The 13,539-nt window shown below is 38.4% G+C and overlaps 2 protein-coding genes across 2 annotated transcripts; both read right to left on the bottom strand.

Annotated features, from left to right (window-relative positions):
- Positions 1-62: 62 nt before the first annotated feature.
- Positions 63-7,640, bottom strand: med19a (mediator complex subunit 19a). The gene is made up of 6 exons (XM_036568817.1): positions 7,293-7,640; positions 6,830-6,952; positions 5,276-5,409; positions 4,591-4,687; positions 4,398-4,492; positions 63-1,446 (listed from the first exon to the last, which is right to left on the bottom strand). Exons 1-6 carry the CDS (start codon positions 7,510-7,512, stop codon positions 1,381-1,383), a joined length of 735 nt encoding a protein of 244 aa, XP_036424710.1. The 5' UTR covers positions 7,513-7,640; the 3' UTR covers positions 63-1,380.
- A 569-nt stretch (positions 7,641-8,209) lies between these two features.
- si:dkey-6i22.5 (polyamine-modulated factor 1) lies at positions 8,210-11,940 on the bottom strand. The gene is made up of 5 exons (XM_036567862.1): positions 11,689-11,940; positions 11,126-11,231; positions 9,774-9,874; positions 8,786-8,981; positions 8,210-8,413 (listed from the first exon to the last, which is right to left on the bottom strand). The coding sequence occupies exons 1-5, from the start codon at positions 11,892-11,894 to the stop codon at positions 8,345-8,347; spliced, it is 678 nt and encodes a 225-aa protein (XP_036423755.1). The 5' UTR covers positions 11,895-11,940; the 3' UTR covers positions 8,210-8,344.
- Positions 11,941-13,539: the final 1,599 nt, after the last annotated feature.

The following is a 13,539-nucleotide window of genomic DNA, read 5'->3' as shown; positions in this document are numbered from 1 at the left end:
CTCAATGTGCTGATCATTACTTGAAGATCTCTGTCAGAACTAATAGGAACACAGGAGTGTTGTAGATGATAACACTGTTTTAATTATTCCTTGTAAATATTTGATATTTGTGGTGAAAAGCACAGTTCTGTAGGTTTTAAGGTTCAGTGGTTTTTCTTTGTACCGAGTGCAGTGCAGCCATTATTTTTCTAATTAAGACATTTTAAGTTGTTTGCAGTTCAAGCTGGCAAGTTCCAACGGTGGCATAGCCAAGTATACACAAAATGAAGGCCTTGATATAAAGGAAGGTTCAACCTTCGTACAGAAACATTTTGTTTACATATTCTGTAGGCTTCATTTTATGCAAATACAATTTTTAGTCAAATGTGTTTATATATTGTAATGTGCATAAAGAAGCATATTAAAAAGGAAAATGCACATAATAGTAGTAGCATGTTGTCAGATTAAAAAATTATTAGGAAAGATGAGTATTTACATTGACACTTCAGTAACATCATTAATAATAGGTAATAATTCTAATAATAACAACAACTTGTGTGAAAAAACCCTGTCCTCAAAAAATACCTTTATTCATGTGTAACAATAAAAAAAAATTAATAAAACTAATGGATTTCAGTAACTGGGCAATTTGTACATATTAAGTAGGTCCCTCCACACATTCTGAGCTACTTGATAAATAAAAACCTTGCTTTCTATCATTTACTGCCGTCTTTTTAGGGAATGCTCAAGAAGTGGTCAAGAAAAGATCTGCAAAAAATTCCATTAGGATGTACAAACTGGAATGCCCAGTGGAAAAAAGGACGAGGTATAATTTTAGAGGGTTTTAAACATGCAAAACTTAAACCTTGAAGGAAAGGTTTCACACTTTTTCATTGCAGTTCTGCATATTGTCTATAAGACTCACATTCTGTCAGTCCGATATTCTATCATGTTTATGACAAGCTCTAGTCCAGCTGTGAACCATTTTTCTGTTTGAACCACTTCATTTGATTCATTAATTTACTTCTATTTGGGGAGAAAAGGGATGCAAGCAAACTAGTGGGCTTATTCAAAATAGAAGGCCTCCCTCAACCTCAACACAATCTAAAACAGACTCCTCGTTATCTGCAATAATACTCTGTCCAACACTGCCCTCTAGTGTTTGCTCTTTGCTGCTGCATTCACTGTTGACATTTGGTTTCTCTCCAAGCACAGACAGGCTGAGCTTTACAATAACAAAATTTATTTGAGTCATTCTGAATGATGAAGAGAAAATAGAGGTGGAAATAGAACTGATCTGTAACAACCAGATTCAATCAATATCAGCCACAAAGCACATGCGCACACTCACCCACACACACACCCACACACACACACACAAACACACAAAACTGTCTCTATCTATCTCAGGCTGTTGCTGTTGGGTTGAGAACCAGTAATACCAGGATGATCAGGACTGTGTCGATTCTGTGAGAGAGAGAGGGAGAAACAGAGTGAGAGGAAAAGAAAGGATATTTGTATTAGTACCACAGTCCCTTATCACAGCAGCTTCAGGTCACACAGTAGTTACATCTAAAGAACAGCTGGCTGAAATTCAAATAACATTATGACTGTGAATCTGTTACAGGCATGAACCAAATGCCACTACTGTAGTTTACAGCCATTATGTTATTCATGACAACACACAAGTATTTTAGAGTTCTACTGCTTTCATATAACTGCTCTGCAAAATAAAAAAAAGCAAAAAAGCCCCCAGCATTATCTCAAATGTGCTGTAATAGTGGCAATTTTTACCGAAAAAAGTAACCCTTTGTGTTACAGATAGAGCCACAGAACTGCCACAGCATCAGGTTCAGTTCAGCTTTTCATATTTGCCAGATTAACTTGAATGTGGTTTTGTTCCAATCAGTCTGGAATGCATTTCACAGCCCATCTTGTTTGACCGAACTGTATTTGTTTCATTTCTGGCTAATTCCAGTTTATTTAGCTGTTCTGTCACAGTTACCGACTGAAAAGCCATGACAGGTTTAGGTTTAGTCCTGCTGTCATACGTCTTCAGAATGTGACCAAACGTGCTGTAGGTCAAATATTATCTGTAGAAGTTATCTAATGTATTCATTTTCTGTTTTGTATGTGTTAAAGCAGAAACCTAGTATCGGTTTGCTGTAGCATAAAGTGACTTGTTACTTAGCAACCAGTGCTCAGCACAATATAGTTATTGTGAAAAAAGCTATGGTTGTTGTGTAACTACTCACTTTAAGCTGTAGCTAATAGTTACTAAGTTTCTACTTCAGCACATGCAAAACCGCAATTACAGAACGCTTCTCAACCAATGAGATTGGCCCATCAGAACTAACTGTTGTATAGCTATAATTAATATTTCACCATCAAGATCTCATTGCCTAATATAAAACAGTTCACAGATTTGTTTTAATAAACAGACAACAACACCTGATATCTATCTTATCATTTCTTTGGAAACTAATCTGGTTTTACCCGATGTAAATTTTTTATTTTTTTAGGATGTCAGTAAGGTTGTGTTAGGCAATATGGCCTAGGCTGAAATTACAATATTTCCTGAGGCTTCAAAACTAACAAACAATCTTAAGAATTACATATAGTAAACACTGAAATATAATATTAATCACTGGATAAACAGTGAAGAAATTTCATAGCAGAACACTGTAGCTTTCGCAAAATTAGCTGATACTGTTCAAAGTTTTTTCATACTATAAAATTAACTTTCACTAGAAGCTTTATAAGCACTATAAACCTTTACATTTAAAAGTTTTGGTCTAATAGTTGTTAAATTCAAAGTTTTTTTCATCCAGCTGTAAAAGGTATAATGTGGATGATCTAATAAGGCTAAACAGGCCAATATATGTAATACAGACTATATATCTATGTACACTGATCAGCAATAACATTAAATTACCTCCTTGTTTCTACACCTTCTGTCCATTTTATCAGCTCCACTTACTATATAGGTGCACTTTGTCGTTCTACAATTACAGACTGTAGTCCATCTGTTTCTCTGCATACTTTGTTTCTCCCTTTTCACCCTGTTCTTCAGTGGTCACAACCCCCACAGGACCACCACAGAGCAGGTATTACTTAGGTGGCGGATCACCGCAGTGACACTGACGTGGTGGTGGCCTGTTAGTGTGTGTTGCGCTGGTGTAAGTGGATCAGACACAGCAGTGCTGCTGGAGTTTTTAAACACTGTGTCCACTCACTGTCCACTCTGTTAGACACTCCTACCTTGTCAGTCCACCTTGTAGATGTAAAGTCAGAGATGATAGCTCATCTGCTGCTGCACAGTTTGTGTTGGTCATCCTCTAGTCCTTCATCAGTGGTCACAGGATGCTGTTGGCTGGATTTTTTTTGGTTGGTGAACTATTCTCAGTCCAGCAGTGACACTGAGGTGCTTAAAAACTCCAGCAGCACTGCTGTGTCTGATCCACTCAGACCAGCGCAACACACACTAACACAACATCACCATGTCAGTGTTACTGCAGTGCTAAGAATGATCCACCACCCAAATACTACCTGGTCTGCGATGGTCCTGACCATTGAAGAACAGGGTGAAAGTGGGGTAACAAAGTACGTAGAGAAACAGATGGACTACAGTCTGTAATTGCAGAACCACAACTACATAGTAAGTGGAGCTGATAAAATGGACAATGAGCGTAGAAACAAGGAGATGGTTTTAATGTTATGTCTGATTGGTGTATAAACACACATATACACATAGTAATAGTAATAGTACTGTGCAAAAGTCTTGTGTAAAACCATTTAATTCAGCAGAAAATGTTCTTTTGATTGTAAGAACACCATACATCAGTAGCATAAATGCAAATAATGGTAAACATGATAAAAGGTAACAAAAAAAATCTTACTTTTTGGTCTCTTATGACCTAAATAACAAAGTTTGGTTCAAGATGTCTTTTGGACATCCCCAGCCACCACAGAGGTTTGTGAAATGCCACTACCAACACAGTTGATTAAACTTACTGTATTAATGTTGTTTGTATTAATTCTAATTCTTCTAATATTAGTGTTATTCTGCACAAATAAATACTCACTGCTCAAATTACTATCTTCTTCATACTAGCTGTGCCAGGTGCCTAAAACTCTTGTACAGTAATATGCGTACATGTGGGTAAAATTCGAGAATACCAGCTGTTGTTTACAATGTGTGAAAATTTCATGATAAGCAGACCAACAGAAATGCTCCAAAATTATTTGGAATAAATCCTAATTGCATTACCTGACATTTAAAGTTATGATATGCAGATATATGTGCTTATATAATTATAGTATAAATACATATATTTGTTTATTGCCCTTTTATTTTTTACAGACATGCCAGTTCCACCTCAAACTGCCTCTAAGTTTAGCTGAGTCACTCCCCTCACCTTTTTCTTCTTCTTGTCCTTCTTTTTCTTCTTGCGCTCAGGGTCATCATCCCTCTTTTTCTTCTTCTTCTTGGGGTCAATGTCTGACGGCGTCTCTGCTCATAGAATATCACGAATGTTAGCCTGTGTGTATGCTTGTTAAACTCACAACATGACTGTACAATGGCTAAGCATGTAATTATTTGTGTGCTACCTGGAGGTATGGGGTCCTGAGGTCGATGATGTCTGTGTTTATGTTTGCTCTTCTTCTTTGGAGGCTGGATGTGCATGAGTCTGTACTGCTCTGGAAGCTAGCAGACACACAGGGATATTCAATACAGGTTCCTCTATTGACATTTGCAAATCACTCATCAGAGATACTAGAGAAATGCAGGACACAAACCACCACACTTCTCTTTGTTTACTCTGCTCAGCTTAGTTGTAACACTGTTGTAATTTGGCCTGGCCAGCTTTCACTGTAAACTGTTTACATGCTTTGAAATGGTGCTATATTACAGCCACTGAGAGGATGATAAAAACAATACAGATGTGAATTCTGTGACCCATACATACAGTATAACAGTTAAAGAACACTAATGATGCAGAAGTTAGTTTTATGGCACAAAAAACAGTCTTCAGAGTAAATCTCAAAAAATATGTCTAACTGCTGTTAAAATCCACAGGTGAGGTTACTATGGAAATAAAAAAGCACACTGTACTGGAACCTGTTCAGCCACAAAATAAATAAATAAATAAATAAACAAACATTATATTAGTTTGTGCCCTGCTCACTTATACAGGTACACTTTTTGAGCATTTAAAAGCAAGAAGCTTCAGAAGTGAGACATAAAACAATTTGAAGCCATTTGTCTTGCAGCATGGATTAAGTGTATGCGTACCGGTCCAGTGTGTAGTCTGAAGCCAGTCAGTAGCGCTCCGGTCAGGGGGCTAAAGGAGTTTCCACAGACTGGAGGCTTCTCTATTAGAGAGCGAAGAGAACTGCCATCCTGAACGCCTGGGCAATCTATCATACCTGAACAAAGAAAATCAGAAGTTATACAATTAATATCGACTTTGACTTGTGTTATAATATCACTTTGATGTGTACATCATAAGGCTTTTCAGTATCAGCCAGTCCATGTATTTGTTTTGTTCTATACTTCCAAATGTATTCAGACCTCCCTTCTAATTTGTAATTTCAGCTACTTTTAGGGTCCCTCTTTGCTGACAGGTGTTGGCTGGAGGGCATAAAGCCCCCCCCAGTACTGAGTAATGGAGTAATGGAGGTCTATCCAGACCTTCCCTGCTAGAAACAGCAACACAAACCAGCATAGCTGCTCACTGGCAAAACCAGAATATTCTGTGTTTCAGATGCTGGTACGCTGGTCATCCTCCATTACTATGCTGGGTGACCAGCTGAACCAACACCTTAGCTGTTACTTTTTCATCAAGATTGGGATGAGCTGTGGGCTTTGTGATCCACAACTAATCAACCAACATCAGTAACAATCAAATCCTCACAACAATGTTCTAACATTAGATTAGACATAAGATTAAAGTCCCTATTAATACTCTTCATTTCAAAAGAAACACTGGAAGAGCGAGTATTCACTAACTTTTGGACACATCAGGTATCTCCTAACACACCCAAGCCAGGTGATCAGAACTCTTTAAGTGTGTTTGGAGCTTGCAAAGAATATACACTGATTGGCCATAACATTAAAACCACTTCCTTTTTACTACAGTTATTGTCCACTTACCATGCAGGTGCACATTAAAGTTCTACTATCTGTTTCCCTTTTACTCAGGACCCTCACAGAGCAGGTATCATTTGGGTGGTGGATCATTCTCAGCACTGCAGTAACACTGACGTGGTGGTGGTGCGTGAGTGTGTTGTGCTGGTATGAGTGGATCAGACACAGCAGTGCTGCCGAAGTTTTTAAACACCTCAGTGTCACTGCTGGACTGAGAATATTCCACCAACCAAGAATATCCAGCCAACAGCGTCCTGTGGGCAGCGTCCTGTGACCACTGATGAAGGACTAGAGGATGACCAACACAAACTGTGCAGCAACAGATGAGTTACTGTCTCTAACTTCAAATCTACAAGGTAGTAGAGTGGACAGCGAGTGGACACAGTGTTTAAAAACCCCAGCAGCACTGCTGTGTCTGATCCACTCGTACCAGCGCAACACACACTAACACGTCAGTGTCACTGCAGTGCTGAGAATGATCCACCACCCAAATAGTACCTGCTCTGTGTCTGTACTTGTAGAACTACAAAGTGCTCCTACATGGTAAGTGGAGCTCATAAAATGAACACGGAGTGTAGATGCAAGGACGTGGTTTTAATGTTATGGCTGATCGGTGTAAATGTGGGCTGTCTTAATAAACAGGCATCCCTTTAACACCAGCTTCACATCCCAGTTACCCACTTCACCAGTTTTAGTTACCTGGTAATTCTGGTAGGAAGTTGCTCAGCTTCTCCTTCACCTTCTTGCCGCAGAATTTATTGTAAGCATGTTCCAGATTGTAGTGCGTTATCAAGTTTGTGTTTCCTGTTAAATCGTTTCCAGCTGAGAAACAAACGCAAACAAAAGTAATGAAAGTTAATGGACACACAGTCCAGCCACGGCTTGCACTGTTAACTTGGCTAGGTACTGAATACGAAAGCTCTGTTTATTAAAAACGTATTGACGAAGTTGAAGTCAGCTTCTTGTTCAGATTTTTCCGTTCCACCTTAAATGGAACTGAAGTTACGTCCTGGCGTCCCGGGTGCCACAATATTACTCCTGCACTATTTAAGGTGGAACGGGAAAATTCGAACAAGAAGCTGACTAAAAAGAAGCCTCGTTCAAGTAGTGAGCATCTGTGAGTTTCCCAGATTTACTGTCACAAGACGAATATATTATTTACCAGGCAGTTCTCGCAATAAATAGAAAGGCTCGTTCATGACTCCCGGCTTCCGAGCTGCAGGCCCTTCATCCCCGGGCTGTGGTGGGATCTGAGGCGGCACTGGAGCTTGAGTCTGCGGGTGCGGAGGCGGTGGTTTTCCCGGCCCGAAGCCCAGAGCGGCCGGGCCTGGAGGACCCTGAGCCTCACTTTGACCAAAGAGAGTAGAAAATATTTCCGTCATGACTAAAATAAAAAGGGTACAAAATACTTATCCGAACAATAAATATAAACGTGAGAGCTCCTTCAGTACTGGTTGTATCAACCGCTCGGTTGCTCACTGCACATTATCAACACAAGGCGGTGACGTAATAAAGTTAATAGAGGCGCACTTAGAATCCATTCGTATGTATAGAGACCTTCCACTGTTTGTGTTCTGACTCTAAAAACTACATAAATGTTTTTGTCGCTCTCCTAAAAATCCAGGCTGTTTCTGAAATAATCCAATAGAACTGAAATAAAGTTTGCAGACTGTTCTAGAAGTAATCAATTAGTTGGACGATATGGCAAAAATAATTAACAATGCTTAAAAAAAAAAATCATATTTTTTTGTTCAGAACTCTGATCCGTTGGAAGAGAAAAAAAAATCAGTAGTGCTACATCTTAAAATATACTGTCAAAAACTGTGAACAATTTTTATTTTGCATATTGTGTTGCCGTAAATCCAGTTAAACAGGACTCATTTTTCTTTATAATGAAGTTGGTCAATGTTTTTACAAGTACTGACAATATCCATGCTATGTTCATAAAAGCATATTGTATTGTATTGTATTCTGACATAATTTATCATGATAACGATATATATTGTCATACTGCGCAGCCCTATGATCAACAATCTTAAAGTTGTTTTAAAAGATCAACAAAAAAAAAAGGAGACAAAGTACAGAGACAAAACAGCAAGGTAATATTTAATTGAACACATAACAGTAAACAGTATAAAACAGAAAAAGTTTTATTAAAAAAATTATTAATAAAATGGAAGGTTTAACTATTTAAAAGTTGCTTTAGTCCACAGATCAAAGAGACTCAAAATTTTCAGATGGACAAAGTGACAGGACGAACGATTCCAAATCAGCAACAGATGCCTGCAGAGAAAAAAAGTATAAAAGTGGGGTAAGAATTAGGACCCATTCATTATAACCTTTGTCTGACCATTCATACTCATTCCCCTGTTCCCCAGCTCCACATATACACAAAAACTCTAAACTTATTAATCATTTTGTCATTTCATTTTGATTTTGATTCAGCTACATGGAATATTTTGGAACCACTGTTGTGAACATGCTTGCTTGTGGTGCCGCTGCAGTATTCTTACTTAAAGTCTAGGAAAACTCTCTTCTGATGATGTGTCTTGAAGGTGGGAGGAGCTTTAGTCCAGATAAATGAAGGTAAGCTATTCTGGTTTTAGGCCGGAATGCCCCTTTAACAATACGTTAACACTGTGATCTCTCTCTAACCTTCCACTCGTCCACTGCTGCAGCGATGCGCTGCTCGGTGTGTGCGACAGCCTCTCGGCCGGCCAGCACTTTGTCAGCCAGGGCTGCGTTCTCTTTCTGCAGTTTCCTCAGCTCTCTGCGCATGTACTCCTCCTGCCCCTGATGATACGGTATCAACACACTACACACATCCTTTTCAGGAATGCCACTGGGCCGCCTGTAGAACACATGTAGAGGTTAAAACTTAGAGACACTGTTAGGGTTAGAGTAACCCTAATCTAGGCAGACAGTGTATGTATGTTTTGCAGGTTTCAAACACACAATGACATAAATCAGCCAGGTGATAATTTACTGTTTTCACTATGATTGCAGTACCGAGTTCGATACCGATTCATGAATGATACTTTTCTATACCGTCTTTGAGGTACAAACCGAAAAGCAGGTGTGGCAAAAACCAGAAACTAGTGTGAGGTGCTGGAAGTGGGTGTATGTACAGATCACAACAGACTGATTAGGAATCGGAGAGTAATTTGGAGAGCCAATCACCAGTCTAGATTTTAGAACAAACATTATAGGCTCACTGATTCTAAGACTGACTACTTCAGTACTGAAACCTGTAAGCGAATGACATGCGGTTTTGACAGTCAGTAGTATTTAATTAATTGGAGCATTTGGACCTGACATGACTTGGTTTAATTTCTTAAAATTACACCAAAGGGAACCTTACATTGTATTATACACACCCACACTAATACCATTTATTTAGTTCTCATGTATTTTGAACTGTATTTTGAAAGCTACCTCATGCACCCAGAAACAAAAGTGAAAAACCAGTATCACTGGGTAACATCACTATGGATACATAATGGTAAAGACGATGTATCGCCTAGCACAATTAAATCTTATTATTGTTTCCCAGTCCTTCCAGTCGATAACCACATCAACACCTGAGACGTCTGTAACATGTTGTGAAGCCTAAAGGAGGATCTAGACTGATTTCTGTTCATACCAGGCCGGCTTAGTTGTATCTTTAGCCAGCTCCTCCAGTTTGTCCAATTCCTCCAACTTCATCTCCAGGTTCCCCTCTTCAATCACATTGCTTATGTCTTCCTGCACACATAAGCTCCAGGTTAGCTATACATTAGCCTTGTTTCCCAAAATCACTGTAATGATTTATAAGGATCATTATAGAGAAAACAGTATTCATACTGATAGTTAGCCTGTTGTGGTCAACAAATGTTTGTTTACATCTACACAAGAGAATATACTTTAAATTCTTCTGAACATTCCCTCCTCACTACTCTACCATTTAATTGTCTTATGCTGAGGTGTTTGGGTTGGTCTCCCAAGAATCGATTCTTAGATGCACTGCGATTCTTACTATAAAGACCATGAATTGATGCACGTCATAGCTGGACTTTTACAATGTTTCCCCAACCACAAAAAAAAATCCTGTGATGCCTGATTTAAACAGAAAAAGGAAGAGAAATTGCAGGATCCTTTGAATACATACATGACTGCAATCACAACTACTGTACATAAATTAAACAGCCCAAAAACAAAGCATTCTAAACATAATCTATCTAAGAATGAGGTTTGACTAGTTTAGCAAATAGGTCCTAGCTCATATTCAAAGTAAGGCAACACACAAAGTAAGAGACATGTTACTTAAATGTCCGTTACAAGCTTTAATTATCTGTGTTTTTTGGACTAGAGATGCCATAAAGATTATTAAACCCAGCGTGGGCAACTGAATGTACAATACTTTTAGCCTGGCATCAACACACCATTGTTAAACCCCCAGGGCTGCTAGCGGGATCTAGCATTATCGTTGCATGTTTTTTGTTTTTTTGGAAAAACTATTGTAATTAAGTAATTGTATACAAAAACAAAGAACAAATAAATCAAATGAAAATGTAGATTAGCCTTTTTTAAGTTTAAATCTATTATATGGTAAACAAAAACGGAGGCCTGTAGAGGTAACCTAGGTGTTGTATGCAGACTACATTAAAATTCATCAAAGCTAAACCTACTTTTAAAGATGCACAAATACAGGGAAAAACTTTAATATAATATTCTCCTGGGTTGCAGTTGGTGCTGAAGTCTAATTGGTTGAAAGGCAGGAAACACCCTGGACAGGTTGCCAGTCCCTCCAAATACAGTACACACAAATTAACTAAATGGATACAAATGCATACACTGATAGTAAACTACTTTCTACTTTAGAAATGCCATATATACATATATGTATAACACAATTATTCACACACAGTACAATAATTAATATCAACACATTCATGCTTTTGTAGTGGTAAATGCTCATTTTTTCCTAAATGTGGAAAGAAAGTATGTAAATGTCACCTGTATGGCTTTCTGCAGGTCACTGATGAACTGTTTGTGGATGACCTCGGCCATCTGGGGGTTCTGCTTGCACAGAGGATGGAAAGAGTGTGCAAACCTGCTGAAACTGACAACACAGAGGAAGAAAAGGAGGCAGAACAATGCAGTAAGTGGGCATAAAGACATGTATTAACTCACAATCTAGCAGAACTAAACATTACTTCTCTAACTTAGTATTTTCTACAATTTGTGGTGCACAGAATGATATGATGTATCGCCATCAACATATATCTTGTAAAGCCCTGGGTGTCCCATTTCTCACTTTGTGAATAAGCACAGAAATCAAAGCTATGTTCTCCAGTTAAAGAGCTCTCTCTGAAGGGACCATGGCTAATGAGACAGGGGCTCGATTTTGGGGACAAGCTTCTCATAACCTCAATATAGTAATTCGTGGCCACGCCTTATTAAAAATAATCAATATAATCTTATGGACTCCTGATTTAAATTGAAAAGACAGACATTTCTAATCAGGTTGCTGAGGCGGCCGTAAACGAGCAGAAAGAGGAGATTTGTAGTGAACTAACCTCGAATCCGCCACCAGCCGCTGGAGGCTTTTCTCCATCACTTTGTTGAAGACTCGGAGTCTGCTCCGCCGCGGCTCGGCTTCACCGGACTTAACCGAGTCGTTCTCGCGGCCAGCTGCCTGTGCCGAGACATTAGCACCTCCACTAGCCCTACCAGAGTCAGATAAACTGGGCTCTGTCGCGGAGCTCCGCTTTTCCTCCTCCATGGTTCTCCGCTCAGTGTTTACATTCGCATTTAGCCGCCAAGAGGGAAACGTCAACTACGGAACCCCTACTGGTTTACGCCGTCTTTTCGAATCGCGTTTCTCAATGTGCTGCCGAGCGCTTAAAGGGGAAATGTTTCAAAATTTCTGCACAGATTGGTGGTTAAGATATACATGATATAGCAGTCATTCAGAGTGACGATGTAAAACTGTTAATTGTCGCCATGTCTACAACACCAGTGAATCTACGCGTGTCTTATGAGATTGTATATGTAAGGCTGATGATAATAAAAAAGAATGAAAAATCTGAAAAATACATTTTCTTTGGGAACCTACGTGTACCCCTCCACCATGAATGAATTAAAACAAATGGATTAACAAGACGTTTTAGGCAAAACTTTATCACGTTGACTTTGTTTACGTCTCAACCTTTAAATTATGTAAAATTTTTGAAAAATTAGTTCCCCTTTAAGAAATTTTGACTTCCAATTTACAATAACTGTAGCCTCCTTCTTCAGCCCCCCAGGGGCCATTCCACTGGTGGAATGGAAATCAAATTGGATATTTTATATTTTTATATTCAAATAAAATATATTTTCCCTCTAACTTTATTAACAGATTAACTAGGACACTGTTGGGTCTCTGTATGTGACATGCTGTGACTGTGTTGAGCTGCTTGCTAACAATGATGTGTCAAAGGGGAGGAGTGAGTGAACAGTATTGGTTTTTGGCCTTGTCCCCAGAGATTTCACGCTCTTTCCTATTTTACACTGAGAAATGTTATTCTTGAATTGTTTCTCAGTCTTTCACAGAGTGGTGAACCCCTCCACATCTTTACTTCTGACAGACTCAGCCTCTCTGAGATGCTCTTTTATACCCAGTCATGTTACTGACCTGTTTCCAGTTAACCTAATTAGTTGTGAGATGTTCCACCAGGTGTTTTTTTTAGCACTACACTAAATGCTAATTTTGTTGTGTATTTTGTTGCCCCTGTCACAACTTTTTTGAAGTGTGTTGCTGGCATCAAATTCAAAATAGGCAAATATTTAAAAAAAACAAACAAACAAAAAAAAAACGTTTCTCAGTTTTAACTTTTGATGTTGTCTTTGTACAATTTTCAATTAAATATAGGGTTTAAGCGATTTGCACATCATTGCATTTTGTTTTTATTTTTATATATTGCACAGTGCCCCAACTTTGTATCATGAGTTTAATTAAAATATATATATATATATATATATATATATATATATAATCAAAAAATGCTACACACCTCTGCAATTTAGAGCAGGAAGTGAGACTGCATCTCTGACCCTCATTGCCACATGGTGACCAGTTAGTTCCCATTTTTTAAGTAAAATTGTCCCAAAGTCTGAAAATCAGTGTGTAACAGTAAGAAAGGAAGTCACCACTGAAACACTTAATATGCATTTAAGTAAACATTTTGAGTTTTAGGCAAAATAATATGATACCAATTATATGTGTACACTTGTTCAAAGCTATGTTCGCTAGTCATGTACTGGCTAACATTTTTGAATCATTCTCAAAACTACTCAAAATTGCTACTACTGAAACAGTCACTTCTGAAATATTTGGTAAAGTTTCGGTAGTTTTATGATTATTTTAGCAGTGTCAAAATAGAACGATC

Source organism: Colossoma macropomum, unplaced genomic scaffold (assembly GCF_904425465.1).
Source record: "Colossoma macropomum unplaced genomic scaffold, Colossoma_macropomum, whole genome shotgun sequence".
NCBI lineage: Eukaryota > Metazoa > Chordata > Actinopteri > Characiformes > Serrasalmidae > Colossoma > Colossoma macropomum.
Note: the sequence above shows the minus strand (reverse complement) of the source record. Positions and strands in the feature narration are given on the sequence as shown.